The 20,303-nt window shown below is 48.8% G+C and overlaps 1 protein-coding gene across 1 annotated transcript in view; it reads right to left on the bottom strand.

Annotated features, from left to right (window-relative positions):
* The window catches only part of pip5kl1 (phosphatidylinositol-4-phosphate 5-kinase-like 1), a 79,918-nt gene that overhangs the window by 47,310 nt on the left and 12,305 nt on the right, over nt 1-20,303 (bottom strand). Inside the window, exon 2 of the mRNA XM_072488780.1 lies at nt 2,780-2,971. Coding sequence (XP_072344881.1) covers nt 2,780-2,971 — 192 coding nt within the window. The remainder of the gene's footprint in view (nt 1-2,779; nt 2,972-20,303) is intronic.

Raw genomic sequence — 20,303 nt, 5'->3', positions numbered from 1 at the left:
CCACAATAAAAGACTGTGGCATTAGGGAGCCCTAACAAAACTGGAGCCAATGGGAATCAGGGAGAAAGTTCTCCAATGGTTGGAGTCATACCTGGCGCAAAGGAAAATGGTTGTGGCTTTTGGAGGTCAATACCTCAGTTCCAGGGTACTGTCCTAGGCCAACCATCTTCAGCTCTACATCAATGACCTTCTCTCCACCATAAGGTCAGAATTGGAGATGTTTGCGGGTGACTGCACAATGTTCAGCACCATTTACAATTTCTCAGGCACTGAAGCTCCATGCTCAAATGCAGTAAGACGTGGACAACATTCCGGTTTGGGCTGACTAGTGCCACACAAGGACCAGTCAATGACCATTTCCAACAAGGGAAAACCCAAACATCTCTCCTTGACATGCAATGGCTGAATCCCCCAGTATAAACATCCTGGGGGTTACCAGTGACAGAAACTGAACTGGACTAGCCATATAAATACTGTGGCAGGTCAGAGGCTTGGAAATCTGCGGCGAGTGACTCACCTCCTCACTCCGCAAAGCCTTTCCACCATCTACAAGGCACAAGTCTGGAATGTGATCGAATACTCTCCACTTGCCTGGATGAGCTCAGCTCCAGCAACACTCAGGAAGCTCGACACCATCCAGGGCAAAGCAGCCCTGCTTGATCGGCACCCCATCCACTTCCTCCTCCACCATAATACAGGCAGCCGTGTGTACGATCTACAAGATGCACTGCAGCAACTCCCCGAGACTCCTCTGATGGCACTTTCCAAACCATGACCTCTACCATGAACAAGGACAAGTACGGCCGATACCTGGGAACCCCACCACCTGGAGATTCTCCTCCAAGTCACTCACCATCCTGACTTGGAAATATATCGACCGTTCCTTCACTGTCGCTGGGTCGAAATCCTGGAACTCCCTCCCTAACATCACTGTGGGTGTACCTACACCACATGGACTGCAATGGTTCAGGAAGGCAGCTCATCACTACCTTCTCAAGGGTATTTAGGGATGGGCAATAAATACTGGCCTAGCCAGCGACACCCACTTCCCATTAATGAACAAAATACAAAGTTTTGTAATCCAGCCCCCCAAGATACATGTAGAAAACTCAGAGAGATCGTCTCATTTCATTGTAGGACAGCAGCAACATCCTAACTTTGTTCATTTTCAATGTTCTCCTCTGCGACTATATACTTCCTTAATGTGTGCTGAAAATTTCTCTATATAAAACAAGGGTTTCCGTTGATCGAGTAGAAACTCTCCCATAAGACCATGAGACATAGGAGCAGAATTAGGCCACTCAGCCCATCGCGTCTGCTCCACCATTCAATCATCGCTGATATTTTTCTCATCCCCATTCTCCTGCCTTCTCCCCATAACCCCTGATCCCCTTATTAATCAAGAACCTATCTATCTCTGTCTTAAAGACACTCAGTGATTTGGCCTCCACAGCCTTCTGCGGCAAAGAGTTCCACAGATTCACCCCCCTCCGGCTGAAGAATTTCCTCCTCATCTCGGTTTTAAAGGATCGTCCCTTCAGTCTGAGGCTGTGCCCTCTGGTCCTAGTTTCTCCTACCAGTGGAAACATCCTCACCATGGCCACTCTACCCAGGCCTCGCCTGTAAGTTTCAATAAGATCCCCCCCTCATCCTTCTAAACTCCATCAAGTACAGACCCAGAGTCCTCAACCGTTCCTCATACGACAAGCTCTTCATTCCAGGCATCATTCTTGATCATGAGATACTCCTTCCGATCAGAGGCTTCTCGATTTATATTAGTTTCCAGACTCTTACAATCAGTCTGGTGTTATCACCGTTAGCCGGCCCACATGTGCGCTTCTAACGAATGAAAATAGAAACATCCATTTTTGTGCAGTGTAGAGCTTTGGTGCCCAAGATAAACTGCACTCACTCACAGGCCTTGTTAGTTGCCATCTCAGTCAGCACAAGGCAACTCCAAATTTTTGCTGCGGAGTTGGGTGCGAGTACGTGCTGGAGTTGCGAGAGTGCCCCCAGTGACAGCGAACCTCCCTCACCTCTCTCAGGTTTCCCAATCCCGGTTGGAAACATTTGTGGGATGGTCTCGCCTTGCTCAGCGTTGGCTGGACGCGTTCCTGGGATGTCATCGCCTAACCACCCACCCCAGCCCCATACTCCCTCCAGCGGCTGTGCAAAGATGTCTGTCGCCTTCCAGCAGCCAATCAGAAAGGGAAACCATTTTTAAATGCCATTCACAACGTTGCTCCAGGGGGCTGCCAGATGCCACGCCAAAGCAAATTCATCGTTAATCCCTGCAGCATCCAGGATAATGCTGGAAAAGTTGACAACGCTACTCTCTCTCTCTCTCTGTTGATCTGCGAGGAAGGACTATTCTGCTTCAGTGTTAGTTGCTGCATATGGTGACACCCAGGCAGAATGAAAATGATTGGTCATTCTACCTGTAAATCGCCCCGGAAACCACACTGCTGTATGTAGCACGGATGGGTATTAGGTATGGAATTAGGTACATTTCCTCCACTCACTGCATTCTGCTGGGGTAACTACCCCTGCTGTCATCAGGAGAAGCTACCATGATCTTGATCAAGAGTTTTTGCTGCAGTTTATGGAGATTCTGAAACCTCTGTTACACAAATGAATAGATTCTGCTGAATGAATGGACTCTGTTTCCTGAACAAATAGACACTGCTGTAAAACAGGTTATTCGTCATACGACCTGACCCATCCCCAACATATTGGTTGACACGGTGGCATCAACAGACACTCTGGTTAACTCTCTTACCATTTGTGGGTTGTCGATGGAGACCTGGACGGCAGCTGTTAACCCTTCCTTCAGCATACAGGTGAAGCCATAAAATTCATGGTCCCGATCGATTTCAAACAGACCCAACAGCTTCCACTTCTGTCTGACTCGCCACAGAAACTTCCTTTTTGCGGCGGATCTTTGGTTCATGTTGGCGTCTTGGCTGTCCGTCTGCAAGAAACATCAAACTCCATTAGTCCCTTAAAACCCTCTTAATTATTCCTGCCCCAGAAAGGCCATGAGCAATTATTGCAGGGCTGCTGCCCATCGAAAAGCAAGAAGCCAAGGCTTTAACCTGGCCACAAGGCAGGCAGCAGCCTTGACGAGCACTCAGACCTTTAGTGTTAACAGCACCTGGAGGAGGAGGAGCAGTAACCAACCTCGTGATGATTTGCATGAAGCAATTCTGTACCTCCAACCACCAGGTGGAAGTGTAAACCCATCACTTGACCCTATTAACCCCTTAATTAAGAGCAATTAAGAGTGAACCACATTGCTGTGGTTCTGGAGTCACATGTCGGCCAGACCAGGTAAGGACGGCAGATTTCCTTCACTAAAGGACATTAGTGAACCAGATTTTTACAACAATCGACCATGGTCCCAGGGTCACCTTTTAATTCCAGATTTTTATTGAATTCAAATTTTACCGTCTGCAGTGGTGGGATTCGAACCCAGGTCCCCGGAGCAAAACCTTAAGTCTCTGGATTACTAGTCCAGTGACAATACCACTACACCATTGCCTCAGTTGGGAGTCACTTGTGTTGGAGGATAGATGTATTTTGCAGTAGCACCATAACAGTTAGTTAGTGTTAGTAGTTTGTTATTTTATTTATTCTAGTTATCTTTGTCACGCAATTGTTTCATAAGAAATTATTTAAACTGTAGTATATCATTCATATCGGCCAATCTACAGAACTTGACAAGCCTGATGTGCCGAGGTTAGTTCAGGTCAGTGAAAGTACTGAAAGGGCGAGCTTTGTCTCTTTACTTTCGGAAGAAGGAATGAAAAAGTTGAACACATTTGTGTAAAACTCAGTTTGATAAATTCAGGTGCTAACTAGAAATCAGGAAAAGAAAGTTCAGTGGCGAATCAGTAAGAATCTGCATTCATGTTGCGCCTTTTACACAGTGAAACACCCCAACGACACAGTAGCACAGTGGTTAGCACCATGGCTTCATGGGTCTCAGGTTCGATTCCCCGCTGGGTCACTGCCTGTGTGGAGTTTGCACGTTCTCCCCGTGTCTGCGTGGGTTTCCTCCCACAGTCCAAAGATGTGCAGGAATTGGCCTTAGTGTCCAAAAAGGCTTAGGGTGGGTTATGGGGATGGTGTGGGCTAAAATAACGGTGGTCGGGGGCTGTTGAAAGAGCCCCTGCGGCGATTCTTTGCGGTCGACAGGCCGAGTTCCCGCCGGCATGGTTCACGTTGGGTTCCACCCGGCGGGAGCTCGGCATCGTGGCTGCAGTGGCCGTCCTGGTGGGGGTGCGGGGGGATCAGTCTCCGAGGGGGGCTTCCACGATGACCAGGCCTGTGATCGGGGGCCACCTATTAGCGGGCATGCGCGATCCGGGGGAGGCCTACCTTCTTCCCCGGAGTGCCACCGCCATGTTTTTAAAAATAATATATTTTTATTAAGAATTTTTCAATAACAATATTTTCCACCTTACGAACAACCCCCCCCCCCCCACCACCACCCCCGTAACAAAGAAAATAAAATAACTCGCGTGGCAAGACACGAACATGGCAAGTCAATAAAATACAGAATACAATGGATTCTTCCCGTACATGTCAGTTTCCGGATCGTTCATGTGCTTTCTTGCTCACGTGCCCCCCCACAGGAACCCCCCCCCCCCCACACGAACGATGTCCCCCCCTCCCCCCACCCCCCCTGGGTTGCTGCTGCTGCTGTCCGACCTTCAATGCCTCCGCCATGTTGCGCAGCGACGGTGCGCAAACTGCCGCGGCCGGTATGCAGGGCCGCGTGTGGCAGCTGGAGCAGCGCGGAGCACTCCAGCACTGTGCTGACCCCCTGTGGACAGCAGAATCGCTGGGCCAAGAGGCCTGTTGACACAGGCGTGAAACACTCTGGTGTTTACGCCAGTGTCCACACTTAGCCGCGTGTTCAGGAATCCCGGCCCTGGCCTCCCCACCCTTCTGTGGTGGAGAAGCACTGGTTCACCACCCTCGGAGTGAGGGAATTGCAAGCGGCAGAGATAGGGAGGAGTGAGGTCTTGGAGGCATTTGAACACAACGATGTGAAAGAACTTTAAAATGGTAGCATAATGGTTAGCACTGTGGCTTCACAGCGGCACGTTCCCAGGTTCCAGTCCCGGCTTGTCTGTGCGGAGTCTGCACGTTCTCCCCGTGTCTGCGTGGGTTTCCTCCGGGTGCTCCGGTTTCCTCCCACAAAGTCCCGAAAGACGTGCTTGTTGGGTGAATTGGACATTCTGAATTCTCCCTCCGCGTACCCGAACAGGCGCCGGAATGTGGCGACGAGGGGATTTTCACAGTAACTGCATTGCAGCGTTAATGTAAGCCTACTTGTGACAATAAAGATTATTAAATTAATGAAAAGTTGGACAGGAAGCCAGTGTAGGTCAGTGAGCACTGGGATGGTTGGTGAACAGAACTTGGCGTGAATTAGAATATGAGACCATAAGACGTAGGAACGGAAGTTGGAAGTTGGCCATTTGTCCCATCGCGTCTGCTCTGCAATTCAATTAGATGATGGCTGATCTGATATGTTGTGGGCAGCAGTGTTCAAGTTTCAAATTCAAGATATTGTATCATCCTATATTATTATCCTTTAAAACTCTGCAGTTGTTCTACTCACCTTGTCACAAGGCACAAGTCGGGAGTGCGATGGAACACTCTCCACTCGCCTGGGTGAGCGCAGCTCCAACAACACTCGAGAAGCTCCACAGCATCCAGGACAAGGCAGCCCCGCTTGATGGCTGCTCCTTCCACCACCTTAAACATCCGCTATCCGTCGTGCCACCTTCAGCTACCCCTTGCAAAGCTGAGACCCCCAGCTCCTGGAAGGGGCAGGGCAGCAGCTGCTTGGGAACACCAGCAGCACCAAATCACACACCATCGTAATGTGCAAATATATCGCCACTCTTTCCATCGTGCCTGGGTCAAATGGACGATACATAAACAGAAAATACTGGACCATCTCAGCAGGTCTGCCAGCACCTGTGGAGAGAGGAGGGAGCTAACGTTTCCAGTCTGGGTGACTCTTTGTCAAAGTCGGTGACTCTTTGTCGCCCAGGTTCGATACGTTCGCTCCCTCCTCTCTCCACTGACGCTGTCAGACCTGCTGAGATTGCCCAGCATTTTCTGTTTTTGAGTCAGATTCCAGTATCCGCAGTATGGATGATATGTTGATGGGGTTTAGATGGATTGAGGTCGGAGGAGGCCTGTGTGGAACATTATCAACAGCACTGACCCGCTGGGCCGATTTGGCTGTCGTTGTGCTACAGAATTTTACATATTCCCAGATAAAATCCTGAAACTCACAGCACTGTGGGAGCACCTTTCCCCACACAAGCTGCCAGAGTGGCCAACAAATGGTGGCTTTACCGGCGCCGCCCGTACCCCGAGAACGTCTTGTAAAATTCCATAATGAGACCCTCACAACCATCGGGGGTGGGGGGGGGTGGTTGGAGAGAAGTAGAAACTGAGGATGTCCACATTCTACTGTTTCCATAATGTCACCGTTTCCACTTCACACCGTTCACTGGCCATCCCACCAGTCTCCTGGGACAACACTGGAGACTTGTTTGTTTCCCCACAGAATTGATCAATGTGGTGGTAAAGGACATTAATAACACTCGTTGTCACAAATCAAGAAAGGGTAACTTTGCCAAGCACGGGCTGGAATTGTCATTGACTAACAGAACTGGCTTCATGTTGAATGCAGCTCTATCTCCAAAGCTGCGATTCCAAAAGTGCGATGTGTCATATTTAATTGAAGCCAGTAAACACTGTGCTGATGTAATACTGAAAGTAAGTTATTGTGCTACTGGTGACGATCTCTCTTTCGATTGTTTTATCTTTCCCTAAGCAGAAGGGAAACAAAGCGGTGATTAAAAATACAACTGTCCGTTTCAATCCCATGACTAAAGGGCCTTCTGTTGCTGGAACTGCAAAGGATCTTCCCTGGACAACTCAAATTATGAAGGAAAGCTCAAGATACAAATTGGGAGGGCAGCATGTTGGCGCAGTGGTTAGCACTGCTGCCTCACGGCGCCGAGGTCCCAGGTTCGATCCCGGCTCTGGGTCACTGTCCGTGTGGAGTTTGCACATTCTCCCCGTGTCTGCGTGGGTTTCGCCCCCACAACCCAAAGATATGCAGGGTAGGTGAATTGGCCACGCTAAATTGCCCCTTAATTGGAAAAAAAATGAATTGGGTACTCTAAATTTATAAAAAAATAAGATACAAATTGGGCATCAAATCCTAGACACAAAATGCACCCGGAGAGGCTGTTTAGCACAGGGCTAAATCACTGGCTTTGAAAGCAGGCCAGCAGCACGGTTCGATTCCCGTAACAGCCTCCCCGAACAGGCGCCGGAATGTGGCGACTAGGGGCTTTTCACAGTAACTTCATTTGAAGCCGACTTGTGACAATAAGCGATTTTCAATTTCAATTTTTTTTCAATCTAATCCTGCTGTGGGTTCGGTGGCTATAAGAGTAACAGGTCCAACTCTGATCACCACATTTTCACAACGAGGTAAAGGCTTTGGAGGAGGTGGGGCAAAGTTTAGAGATGTGCGAGGCAGGTTTTTTTACACAGAGGGTGGTGAGTGACTGGAACATGTTGCGAAAGCCAGATACATTAACGGCATTCAGAAGGCATCTCGACAAACACATGGACAGGACGGGTATAGAGGGATTCGGCACTAGGAAGTGCTGAGGGTATTGGTCAAGGTTGGTATCATGACCGGTACAGGCCTGATGGGCCGAAGGGCCTGTTGCTGTGAGATATTGTACTTCTTTGTTCTTCGAGGTCTTGTGGCACAGTGGGTGGTGACCCACCCTCCGAACCAGAAACTCCGAGTTCGAGTCCCACCCCAGGTTCATAACGCAGCCAAACAAATTGAGTATCAACCTGCAAAACTTCCAAACACAGCAATGGGTAAGAGGGGGGCGGGGGGGGAGAGAGACTCCTGGTCAGCCACCCTTGCTGTGATAGGCTAGCAACCTAGAAACAGACGATAGTCTGCCTTATGCACCATTTAGGTGCAGGGAGAGAAAGAAGAAAAAGGCTTCGGGGAGAGTTACTAGAATGATGAAGATTGCAGAGATGTGGGTAGGCTGGGGTTACTGTCCTTAGGGATGAAGAGAGGAGATTTGACGATGATCAAAGTTATGAAGGGTTTCGATAGAGAAGTATCCAGTTGTTGAAGAGTTAATGACCAGAGGGCACAGATCCAAAGTGATTGGTGAAGGAACCACGGGTGCCGGGAGGAAAACATTTTATTTAATGCAACTAGTGATTAGGATTTGGAACATTGCCTGATGGGGTGGTGGGTGTAGATTCCGTAGTGGAGCTTTCAAAGTGAATACTTGAAGGAGAATAAACTGCAGGGAAATGGGGAAATAGTCAGGGAGTGGGACTAATGGATTGTTCTTTGTAAGAGCCAGTACAGAGGGGCCAAATGAATAATATGGCAGAGAAGGACGCCGGTGATTCTATAGACAGGGTGGAGGGTTGCAGGGCTGGAAGTGGTCTTCGGGATATGGAGGGATGCGGCTAAGCACACACGAGAATTTTAAAATTGGGGTATTTGTGACGACTCTCCAGCTCTTCCAATCCTGGCCTCCTGAGTATCCCTGACTAACTTGTGGTTTCAGCCATCTGGGTCCTGAGCTCTGGAATTTTCTCCCTAACCCTCTTCGCCTCGCTCTCCTTCTTTAAGATCCTCTTTAAAACCTGCACCATTGGCCAAGCCCCTGTTGTAATCTTTCACCTGTGACTGGTTGACAACGTTGTTGTTTGGCAACGCTCCTGCAAAGGACGTTGGGACGTTTTACTACGTTAAAGGCGCTATATAAATGCAAGTTATTGTGTGGGTCCTGGAACAAATCAGCCAGGCAAAGCAGGGAGAGGACTGGAGGCAGAATCATTTGATTTGGGGGGGCTTTGGTGGTGGTGGGTGGGTGGGTGGGGGGGGTGAGACGATTGGGGCTGGGGAGGAGAGAGAGAGATGGAGGCGCAGTGGTAATGTCACTGAGCTAGCAATCCAAAGACCCAGGCATAGCCCCGGGGACATGTGTGTGGTAGCCACCACTCGCAGTATTACATGTATTACGGTAAGGCCCGTATAGTAGAGGTACATGGGTAAATCCCTGCCTGCTGGCTCCGCCCAGTAGGCGGTGTATAAGAGTGTGTGCTCACCAGTGCTGCAGCCATTCTGGTAGCAGCTACAGGAGGCACAACATCTTTGCTCAATAAAGCCTTGATTATTCCACTACTCTCGTCTTGGTGGTAATTGATAGTGCATCAGTGTGTTCAAACCTCGCGAGGGCAGCTGGTGCAATTTAAATCCAGTTCATCAAATCTCCAATTGAAAACTAGTCTCAGTGATTGTGGTAATACCAGGTATTGCAGTACCTGAGAGGTGGATGACCATTGGCTAGACCTAGGAGTCTACCATTGGCTAACGTACATGGCTCCGCCCTGAGAGGTGGGGTATAAGAACCAATGCCATCCCAGCAGCCTTCACTTTCTGTATCGAAGCTGCTGGGTACAGTTCTAGCTGATTAAAGCCGATTAGTTATGACTCACCTTGTCTCGAGAGTAATTGATTGCGCATCAGTGATGGTGACCATGGCGACCATCATCAATTGTCGCAAAAACTCATCCGGTTCACTAATGGGAGGGAAATTCTTACCCTACACGCCACTCTCGGCAATGAGGTTGCTTCTTAACTGGTTGCCCAGCAAGTTCAAGGACAATTAGGGATGGGCAGGTCTTCGACTTCCACACTCCATGGAACAATAAAGCAATTCAGTAATTCACCGCCGCCAGTAACATCTGAAACTAGTGCTACTTTGAGATAAATAGAGAGGCACCCACATGCAAATCTCTGTGTCGCACTTGATCGGTATTTAAAACAAAAATAGGAGAAAGTCAATTCATCCTTGGTAATGTTGACTGTCCCCTGGAGAATGACCACTGTTAGCTGTCAATCATCTCGAAATATCTATCAAATACCCACTGCTGCCCAACAGGCTATCAGCCTCTGGCGGACCTCTGTTGTGCGCCTCTACAACAACATTTATGTGCGTTATGTCGAAGGTGCTTCGCAGAGAGATTGTTAAACAGACTTTGACCCTGAGCCACTGATGGAGATATGAGGAGACCCAAAGACCCTGGCGAAGCCCTGGGGACGCGCGTTCAAACCTCGCGAGGGCATCTGGCGTAATTTGAATCCAGTTAGTCAAATCTCCAATTGAAAACTAGCCTCAGTGATGGTGACCTGGGGTGGCCAGAAGCTTTGGTCAAAGAGGAGGGTTTGAAGGACCCTGTAAAAGAGAGAACGAGGTGTGTGGGGGTGGGGGGAGAGAGAGAGAGAGAGAGAGAGAGAGAAAGAAGCAGACAGATGGAGAGTTTTAGAGAGGGAATTCCAGAATTTACAGCCCGAGTAGCTGAAAGGACGGGGATGAGCAATAGACCAGAATCAGAGGAGCGCAGAGATCTCTGAGGGTTGTGGGGCTGGAGGAGGTTGCAGAGATGGGGGGCGGGGGAGGCCATGGGGGAATTTGGAACAAGGATGAGAATTTCACGGTTCGATTCCCGTGAAGCCTCCCCGAACAGGCGCCGGAATGTGGCGACTAGGGGCTTTTCACAGTAACTTCATTTGAAGCCTACTTGTGGCAATAAGCGATTTTCATTTCATTTCATTTCAATTTTAAAATCGAGGAGAGTAGATTTTATATCGTCACAGCTACCTTAACATCAGGATGTGTGTAACGTGGTATCATTCCCCGTCTTCATAAAATAGTTAATAAACTACTTGCCAGTAGCAATACCATTGCAATATATTCTTGTACACAAATTGCTCTCAATATGGACAATTGCAATTTTGATGTATTCTTACAGTTAATGATGCAAAACACTGGATGTGGCCCCAACATGAATTCAAGGAATGAGCCAACTGGCTTCATCACTCCCTTGGCGAGCCTTCCAATTCCAGTCCTCCTACTACAGGAAGGTAGATGCTGGACACAGTTCACGGACTCATTCACTCATACATTCCTGCCCTGTGACCTTCTCAAGACCAACATTCATATCTCACTCTTGAGGTAGTGAAAGATCTGAAAGGTCTTTCACAGGAGCGGATATCAAACGAACCTGAGCCCCTTAAGGAGATGGTAGGATTGTAGTGACAAATTGCTTGGTCAAAAAGCTAGATTTTAAGTAGTGTCTTAAAGGAGGACAGAGGGTCGGGTCAGAGAGGCAAACAAGTTTAGAGAGGGAATTCCAAAGCTTTGGGCCTGGGCCCGGGCTGCCAATGATGGAGTAATTAAAATCGGGGAAGTGTACGAGGCCAGGAGGCGTGCCGGGTCAGAGAGCTGTGGGACTGGAGGAGGTTCCAGAGATAGGGAGGGGTGAGGCCCATGGAGGGATTTGAATACAAAGATGAGGAGCAGGATTCTCCATCCCGCGAGTCCTGTTTTCCAGCGCAGCAGCGGGACTCTCTGTTCCCGCAGCCGGCCAAGGGGGTTTCCCATTGTGGGCACCCCCACACTGTGGTGAAACCCACGGGCGTGGGTGCGCTGCCGGCGAAGAGGATGACCCTGCCAACAGAGAATCCCGCAGCAGAAATTTAGAACGAGGCAGTGCCAGACCAGGAGCTAGGATCGGACAGCGAGCGCTGGGGTAAATAGTGAGCGACACTTGATGCAAGTCAGGGTGCGAGCACCAAAGGCCTGGATGATCTCAAGTTTATAGGGGGTGTAAGACGGCCATGTGACCAGGACAGTATCGGAATGGCCAAGATCAACACTCGGAGAGGTGTGTGTGTGTGAGTGGGGGGAGGGGGGGGGGGAGGGGGGGGTTAACACTCTGTACTGTGTAGGTGAACTGGCAGATCAGAATTGAGGAGGAGGGGGAGAACAATAGGCGTGATATCTAGGAAAAGGAGAAGTCCATTCAGCCCCTTGAACCAGTTCCACCTTTCAATTAGATCATAATAATAAATAATAATAATCCATTTGCAGTTTGCACATTCATATGGGTTTCATCCCACAACCCAAAGATGTATAGGGCAGGTGGATTGGCCACGATAAATTGCCCCTTAATTGGAAAAAAAATAATTGGGGACTCTAAATTTATATTAAAAAAATATTTTTTTAATTTTGTCGCAAGTAGGCTTACATTAACATTCAATGTAACATTTACGTTACTGTGAAAAGCCCCTAGTCGCCACAGCGCCTGTTTGGGTACACAGAGGGAGAATTCAGAATGTCCAATTCACCTAACAGCACGTCTTTCGGGACTTGTGGGAGGAAACCGGAGCACCCGGAGGGAACCCACGCAGACACGGGGAGGACGTGCAGACTCCGCACAGACAGTGACCCAAGCCGGGAATCGAACCCGGGACCCTGGCGCTGTGAAGCAACAGTGCTAACCACTGTGCTACCGTGCCGCCCAGTGGTTGATCTTGTATCTTGGCTCCATTTAATGGCTTTGGCTCAGTAACCCTTCATACCCTTTCCTCGCAAATATGAACGTTTTCCGAAAAAGGAGATAATACCGAGAAAATAACGTTGGGAACAAAAAGTGAAAGAAACAAAAGTGTCAATCTGTATCAATAGGGAGTGTGAATGTATCGGAGCCCAGATAAAGATTTCTACAATGTAACAGATCTAAGGGAAGGAATGCCGACATTTACAAAAATGTACATTTATTGCACTTTGATATTTACAAAGGGATTACTGGCAGCACCGAAACTTGCCCAACTGATCTTTTTTTAATTCATTCACGTAACGTGTGCATTGCTGGTTTAGGGCCGTATTCATAGCCCATCGCCCATCCTGCCTGAGAAGGTGGCGGTGGACCATCTTGCGGGCAGCTGACTGGCCCACTCGGCCATTTCAGAGAGGGGGGCAGCTAAGAGTCAACATTGCTCTGGGTCTGGAGCCCAGACCGGGTAAGGACGGCAGATTTATTCCGAAAGGAGATTAGTGAACTGGATGGGTTTTTGCAACAATCTGGTCATTGCGTAGGGATCACCATTCCTGAGACGTGCCTTTTGATTCCAGGTTTATTTAATTAACTCCAATTTAAATTCTCTCAGTTGCTGTGGCCGGATCAGTATTCTACATTTCCCGGTTTATGCATCAGCCTCCTCCCACCTCACACCATCTCATCCCAACTTTTGATTCCTTACACCCTGAGGTATTCAAAACTCACTGTGTATTGGAAGCTCCAAAACCCTCAAACATTTTAATAAGCGAAACAAATGTAAAGAAAATGGCAAACTCATGTGGAATAATCACATTCAATTTTTTAAAAGATTAATTTTAATCTGTGCGCCTGGCGAGGCAGGGGCTGGTTACATAGTCTGTATTATCTCTTAAACCTCCCACACAATGAAATCTGGTCGGACTGCAGACAGAAGGGATGATTCACTCGTTCGGCAAAACAAAGGAAATCCTGATGGGAAAGGGAGGACATTTTCCAACCAACATTTGCTTGAATAAAATGTGGTCAAAACACTGGGACATGAGGGGAAATGACTTTAGGTACTTGCAGATGCGGGACTGTGTACGCAGACAGGTCCCATCCTTCCCACGCCTCCCGCCAATAGGGATCCAGGACAGAATAGTCTCTAGAGGAGAAGGAGGAGAGGGTAGAGTCTCGGATATCTAACAAGGTGCTCATGAAGGGGGAAGAGTCCCAGACGGAGGAATTGAAACTCAAATGGGAGGAGGAGCTTGGTGGGGAGATGGAGGACGGGCTGTGGGCGGAAGCTCTGAGTAGGGTAAACTCAACCGCAACATGTGCCAGGCTCGGCCTGATTCAATTTAAGGTCGTTCACCGGGCCCACATGACATTAGCTCGGATGAGCAAATTCTTTGGGGTAGAGGACAAGTGCGCTAGATGCGCGGGAGGACCAGCGAACCATGTTCACATGTTTTGGGCATGTCCTAAGCTTAGGGGGTACTGGGAGGGATTTGCGGGGGTCATGTCCCGGGTGCTGAAAACAAGGGTGATGATGAGTCCAGGGGTGGCAATTTTCGGGGTTTCGGAAGACCCGGGAGTCCAGGGGGAGAAAGAGGCAGATGTTCTGGCCTTTGCTTCCCTAATAGCCCGGCGGCGGATACTGCTGGCCTGGAGGGACTCAAAGCCCCCGAAGACCGAACTATGGCTTTCGGACATGTCAAGTTTTCTGGGTATGGAAAAAATTAAGATCGCCTTGAGGGGATCTGTACTGGGGTTCGCCCGAAGGTGGCAACCATTCATCGACTTCTTCGCGGGAGAGTGAACGTCAGCAGGGGGGAGGGGGGGAGGAGGAAGGGGGGGGGGGGGGAAGGGGGGAGATTAGGGTAGAGTAGGAGGGATAAATAGGCGGGTAGTGTCTAGGGGAGAGGAGCGGGCATGTGCAGTATGGTTTGATTGAAGTAGTGGTTTTATATTGATGTTTGCACATTTCTGTAATCTGTAACAGTTTACAAGGCCAAAAAATACCTCAATAAAATTGTTTGTTAAAAAAAACCACTGGGACATGATGGACCTTTCCTTTTGCTGCATCCCTCAATATGGAGGTCACTAACTAGCAGGGTCGTCAATCAGTGCCCATCCCCTGAGTTTGTGTGGGCTCCATGGCTGACTGCATCAATTTGCAGCTCAGTATTGGTGAAGCAGAGCCTTGGGCAACACTATATTCAACACCAGGTGTCAGCCTGACCAGAGGAGTCAAATAGCCGAAGACTGTTCATGACAGCTCTCCGGCATCTCTGCTCTCCTCCACCCCTACAATCCTCAAGATCCCTCCATGCCTCCATTATTCCAGCCTCTTACCCCTCCCCAATCTCCTTCCTGACATTGTCTGGGCCTGAAGCTTTGTAATTCACTCAGTGAACGCTTTCTGCTTCTCTTCCCCTCTCTCCTTCTTTAAGGCACTCCTTAAAACCTACATAATTTGCCCTAAAATCTCCTTGAACAGCTCAGTGTCAGTCTTTGTTTGATAAGCACTGCTGCCTCACGGCGCTGAGGACTCGGGTTCGATCCTGGCTCTGGGTAACTGTCCGTGGGGTTCCAAAAACCCCAATCCAACGCCGGCTTCTCCACATCAATGATAAATTCAAGTAGTGATTACATACCTGACACGATTAACCACCTTCTTCAGCTAAGACAGTATTGGCAACCATGGACTTCCATTGGATTATAGAACATAGAACATACAGTGCAGAAGGAGGCCATTTGGCCCATCGAGTCTGCACAGACCCACTTAAGCCCTCGCTTCCACCCTATCCCCGTAACCCAATAACCCCTCCTAACATTTGTGGACACTAAGGGCAATTTAGCACGGCCAATCCACCTACCCTGCACGTCTTTGGACTGTGGGAGGAAACCGGAGCACCCGGAGGAAACCCACGCAGACACAGGGAGAACATGCAGACTCCGCACAGACAATGACCCAGCGGGGAATCGAACCTGGAGCCCTGGCCCTGTGAAGCCACAGTGCTGCCCATTGTGCTACCATGCTGCCCGATGTGCAGGGTATGTGGATTGGCCACGCTAAATTGCCCCCTAATTGGAATAAAAAGAATTGGGTACTCTGAATTTATTTTTAAAAGTCCTGAAGTGGGACTTGACCCAAAGCTGGCACTTGCGGCCCAGAGGTAGGGGTGCTCCCCACTGCTCCACAAGATCTCCGGACACAATTACATTGCCACAAAATTGTGAGAGATGGCAAACTTCACTAAAACATTGTTACCACAAAAGGACTGTGTGCATTAATCAACCAATCATTCGGAAATCCAGCTGAGGGCTGCCTTTGCTGACTGACCTAAATGTTTCCTCAATGTGAACTTCCCAGGGGATATTCCAGAGGGATAGGTATCCCTCGGAATCTTGCTGATCCAGACACTTTCTGAGGAATGTCACTGGAAAGCTGTGATAGGCGCTGTGCTTTCCCTGTGAAAGCTGCCAGAATTTTCCATTCTCTTCAGTCCACTGTATCATTAGTGCCTTGTCTATGGGGCCTGTGACACACAATATAATCAGGTTCACAATGAACCAACACATGCAGAAACAGAGGTGACATCGAACGTTCTGGCTGAATAATGAATCATTGTTACTCCTCTCACAATTGCTCAAGGGAAGGTGGCGAGTTAGTGGTAATGTCCCTGGATTGGTAAGCTCAAGACCCAGGTTGATGCTGTGGAGACAGGGGTTCAAATTCCACTGTGTCAACGGGTGAAATTTAACTCCAATTAATTAATTTGGGTTATAAAGCTGGTTATTGATTGCTGTAAAGACCATCTGGTTCAGTAATGTCTTTTCGGAAGGAGACCTTACCCTGCCTGGTCTCCATGTGACTCCAGACCCAGAGATCAGTGGCTGACACTTAACTGTCCCCACTGCAGTGGCCTAGCAAGCCACTCAATTCAAGGGCAATAAGGAATGGGCAACAAATGCTGGCCCAACCAGTGACTCCCACATCCCAGGAAAGAATAAGTAAAAGCTCTTGGATTGATCATATCTGTGCGTACATGTATGTATGTATGTGAGTGCACATGCAGTAGACACTTGATATCACGAGAATATGTAGGATATTAGCAGTGAACCAGAGACATTTGAGGTCTAGCTAGCATCTTTACTGTAATAACACTTCTTTCACCAGAGAAGAAACAGAATAAAAAGCTGTCACTCTGGAAAAAGCCACACAAAGCTGTCCACGTACAGGTTTATGGGCTTTGAACGTGAAAGTCTAACTGGGAACTGTTTACCCCAGAGCTGACATGGTAAGTTTAGATTGGATGGGCTCAATATTGATCAAGGAATGATTACCCAATTTCCTTGAAATCTGCCTGTTATAATTTCAGCATTTATCATCGAAGAATACGGCCTGGTAAGAACCAATCTTGTCCCATGGAAAGTCCTTGTTTAGGATTCAAGCTTCATGGCGACGGTTCAACTGCCCCTTCCTTGAGTCTAGGTTTGTGCGACGGACTGTTCTGGAGGATCTAGATTGTATCACCTTCACTGTCTACAGGATCAATACTAATGTATTCTCTTAATCCACCCGACAGTTCTTCCAAAATTTTTTAATTCAAATCTTTCTTCACGCCAAGAATACCTTTTGAATAATAAGCTGCATCAAACAATTTGTCTCACTATTTTGTCACACTTAACCAATTCTATCTTAAACACCCCTTCCCACGCTATCCCCTTCCTCTCACACCCTTCCTTCCATGCCATCTCTATCCTCCCATGCTATCCCCTTCCTCTCACACCATCCCCTTCCTCCCATGCCATCTCCATTGTCCAATGCCATCCCCGTTCTGCTCTTTGCACCACTTTCATTCCCATTAAGCCTCACAGGAACAATCTTTCCAGCCAGGATAACGTTGCTGACTTTGGTGTTGGCCTTACGCTGTTTTTGTCCACCATTATCGACTTCCTCCCCTAACCTAACCCTGCCACCATCACCACCAACCCTTGATGCCCGCATGTGTGTCACACGCTCCAATCCTCTGTGCACCCCAGGTACCACTCACCAAGTAAATCCACTACACAGATAGCCCTTAGACCAGTGATGGGCAACCTGGGCTAGCGAGGGAGCCACCTTTATCTCATTGGGCCACAGGATTGAAATCGGGCTTGTTCACTAACCGTGACCCCATGAATCAGACTTAATTCACGGCAAATATTTCATAATTATAGATAATGCTGAATCATTTATATATTAGGGGCTAGTTTAGCACAGTGGGCTAAACAGCTGGCTTGTAATGCAGAACAATGTCCGCAGCATGGGTTCAATTCCCGTACTGGCATCCCCAAACAGGTGCCGGAATGTGGCGACTAGGAGCTTTTCACATTAACTTAATTGAAGTCTACTTGTGACAATAAGCTATTATTATGGGGCAGCACGGTAGCATTGTGGATAGCACAATTGCTTCACAGCTCCAGGGTCCCAGGTTCGATTCCGGCTTGGGTCACTGGCTGTGCGGAGTCTGCACATCCTCCCCGTGTGTGCGTGGGTTTCCTCCGGGTGCTCCGGTTTCCTCCCACAGCCCAAAGATGTGCAGGTTAGGTGGATTGGCCATGATAAATTGCCATTAGAGTCCAAAATTGCCCTTAGTGTTGGGTGGGGTTACTGGGTTATGGGGACAGGGTGGAAGTGTTGACCTTGGGTTGGGTGCTCTTTCCAAAAGCCGGTGCAGACTCGATGGGCCGAAATGGCCTCCTTCTGCACTGTAAATTCTATGATTAATCTATGATATTAATAGAACTGTCATCAACTTCAAGTGGTAAAAACAAAATAAATATTTACACTCTGTACGCACGGCTCTCACAGTCAATGTTGTGAGCAATCAGCACAGACCTCACTTCACTCGCCCTCGCTTTACGTGTGAATCACTTCAGTCATACCGGCAGGAAAATTAAAACGACACGAACGGAAGTCAGCAGAATATGGCGACCCTGTGCGTGGGCGACAGTCAACAAGATGTCTCATGGGCCCCACTCAGAACCCAGATGGGCCGCATGTGGCCCCCGGGCGGTAGGTTGTCCACCCCTGCCTTAGGCTGACGAGTCGAAACAGTCAGGACACGGGAAAAACTATGATTGTTATAGACTATGTACAATCAATCATCACGCCTCAATATTCTCCTCCATACTCATTGGCAACAGCATTGCCAAATCCCCCAATATCTACATCCTGCGTGGGCAACGCTATTGATCAAAAACTCAATGGATCAGCTATTTAAACACTGCGGCTACCAGAGCAGGTCTGGGGCTCAGTATTCTGAGGTGAATAACTCGCCGCCAATCCAATGTTCTAAGTTGAAGGGTCATGCGGGTAGCTGAAAGTGCCTGCGTAGGTCACGCACAAATAAGCCCTTTAAGTTGCCACACATTAAAAAAATGTATTTGGTGTCACTGGTAAGGTCTAATTTTTATTGCCCATCACTGATTGCCCTTGAGAAGGTGGTGGTGAGCCGCCTACTTGAACCGCTGCAGTCCTTGTGGTGTAGGTACACCCACTATGCTGTTAGGGAGGGAGTCCCAGGGTTTTGACCAGGCAACAGTGAAGGAACGGCTGATGGATTTCCAAGTCAGGATGGTGAGTGAATTGGAGGGGAACCTCCAGGTGGTGGTGTTCCCCATGCTTTGTTCTTCTAGGTGGTGGAGATCTTGCTTTAGAAGATGCTGTTGAAGGTCTTGATGAGTGGCTGCGGTGCGTCTTGTAGATGGTACACACGGTTGCCACTGTGCGTCGGTGGTGGAGGGAGTGAATGTTGAAGGTGGAGGATGTGGCTGCTTTGTCCTGGATGGCCACATCAGAAATGTTAAAGGGGCCACACGCTTAAATATCCCATGCAAGTCTTGTCATCACCGACAGGGGAGGCAGTGGTATTGTCGCTGGGCTAGTAATCCAGAGACCCAGAGTCATGCTCTGGGGACCTGGGTTCGAATCCCGCCAGGGCAGATGCTAAAATTTGAATTCAATAATTATCTACAATTAAAAGTCCAACAGTGGCCCATGAAACCATTGTCGCGATGCCCTTTAGAGAAGGAAATCTGTCATCCTTTCCTTACCTGGTCTGGCCTACATGTGACTCCAGATCCACAGCAGTGTGGTTGACCAATGACCTCAGGGATGGGCAATAAATGCTGACCAGCCAGCGATACCCAAATCCCACGGCTACATATTTAAAAGAAAAACAAGGTACAAGTCAGGAGTGTAATGGAATACCCTCCACTTGCCTGGATGAGTGCGGCTCCAACAACACTCAAGAAGCTTAAAACCATCCAGAACAAAGCGGCCACTTACTTGATTGGCACCCCCATCCACCAGCTTAAATATTCATTCTGCCACTGGAACCACGGTATGGCCGCAGTGTGTACTGGGGATGGAACAGCTAAATTTCCCGTGGCTGGGACAAAATCTTAGAACTCCCTCCCTAGCAGCACTGTGGATGCACCTACACCGTACCTACACCTCATGGGATGCAGTGGTTCAAGAAGGTGGCTTTAGGGCAGCACTGGATAGCACTGTGGCTTCACAGCGCCAGGGTCCCAGGTTCGATTCCCCGCTGGGTCACTGTCTGTGCGGAGTCTGCACATCCTCCCCGTGTGTGCGTGGGTTTCCTCCGGGTGCTCCGGTTTCCCCCCACTGTCCAACGACGTGCTGATTAAGTGGATTGGCCATGATAAATTGCCCTTAGTGACCAAAACAGGTTAGATGGGGTTACTGGGTTACGGGGATAGGGTGGAATTGAGGGTTTAAGTGGGTCGGTGCAGACATGATGGGCCGA

Source organism: Scyliorhinus torazame, chromosome 22, assembly GCF_047496885.1.
Source record: "Scyliorhinus torazame isolate Kashiwa2021f chromosome 22, sScyTor2.1, whole genome shotgun sequence".
NCBI classification, from domain to species: domain Eukaryota; kingdom Metazoa; phylum Chordata; class Chondrichthyes; order Carcharhiniformes; family Scyliorhinidae; genus Scyliorhinus; species Scyliorhinus torazame.
This window is presented reverse-complemented; position numbering and strand designations above follow the sequence as displayed.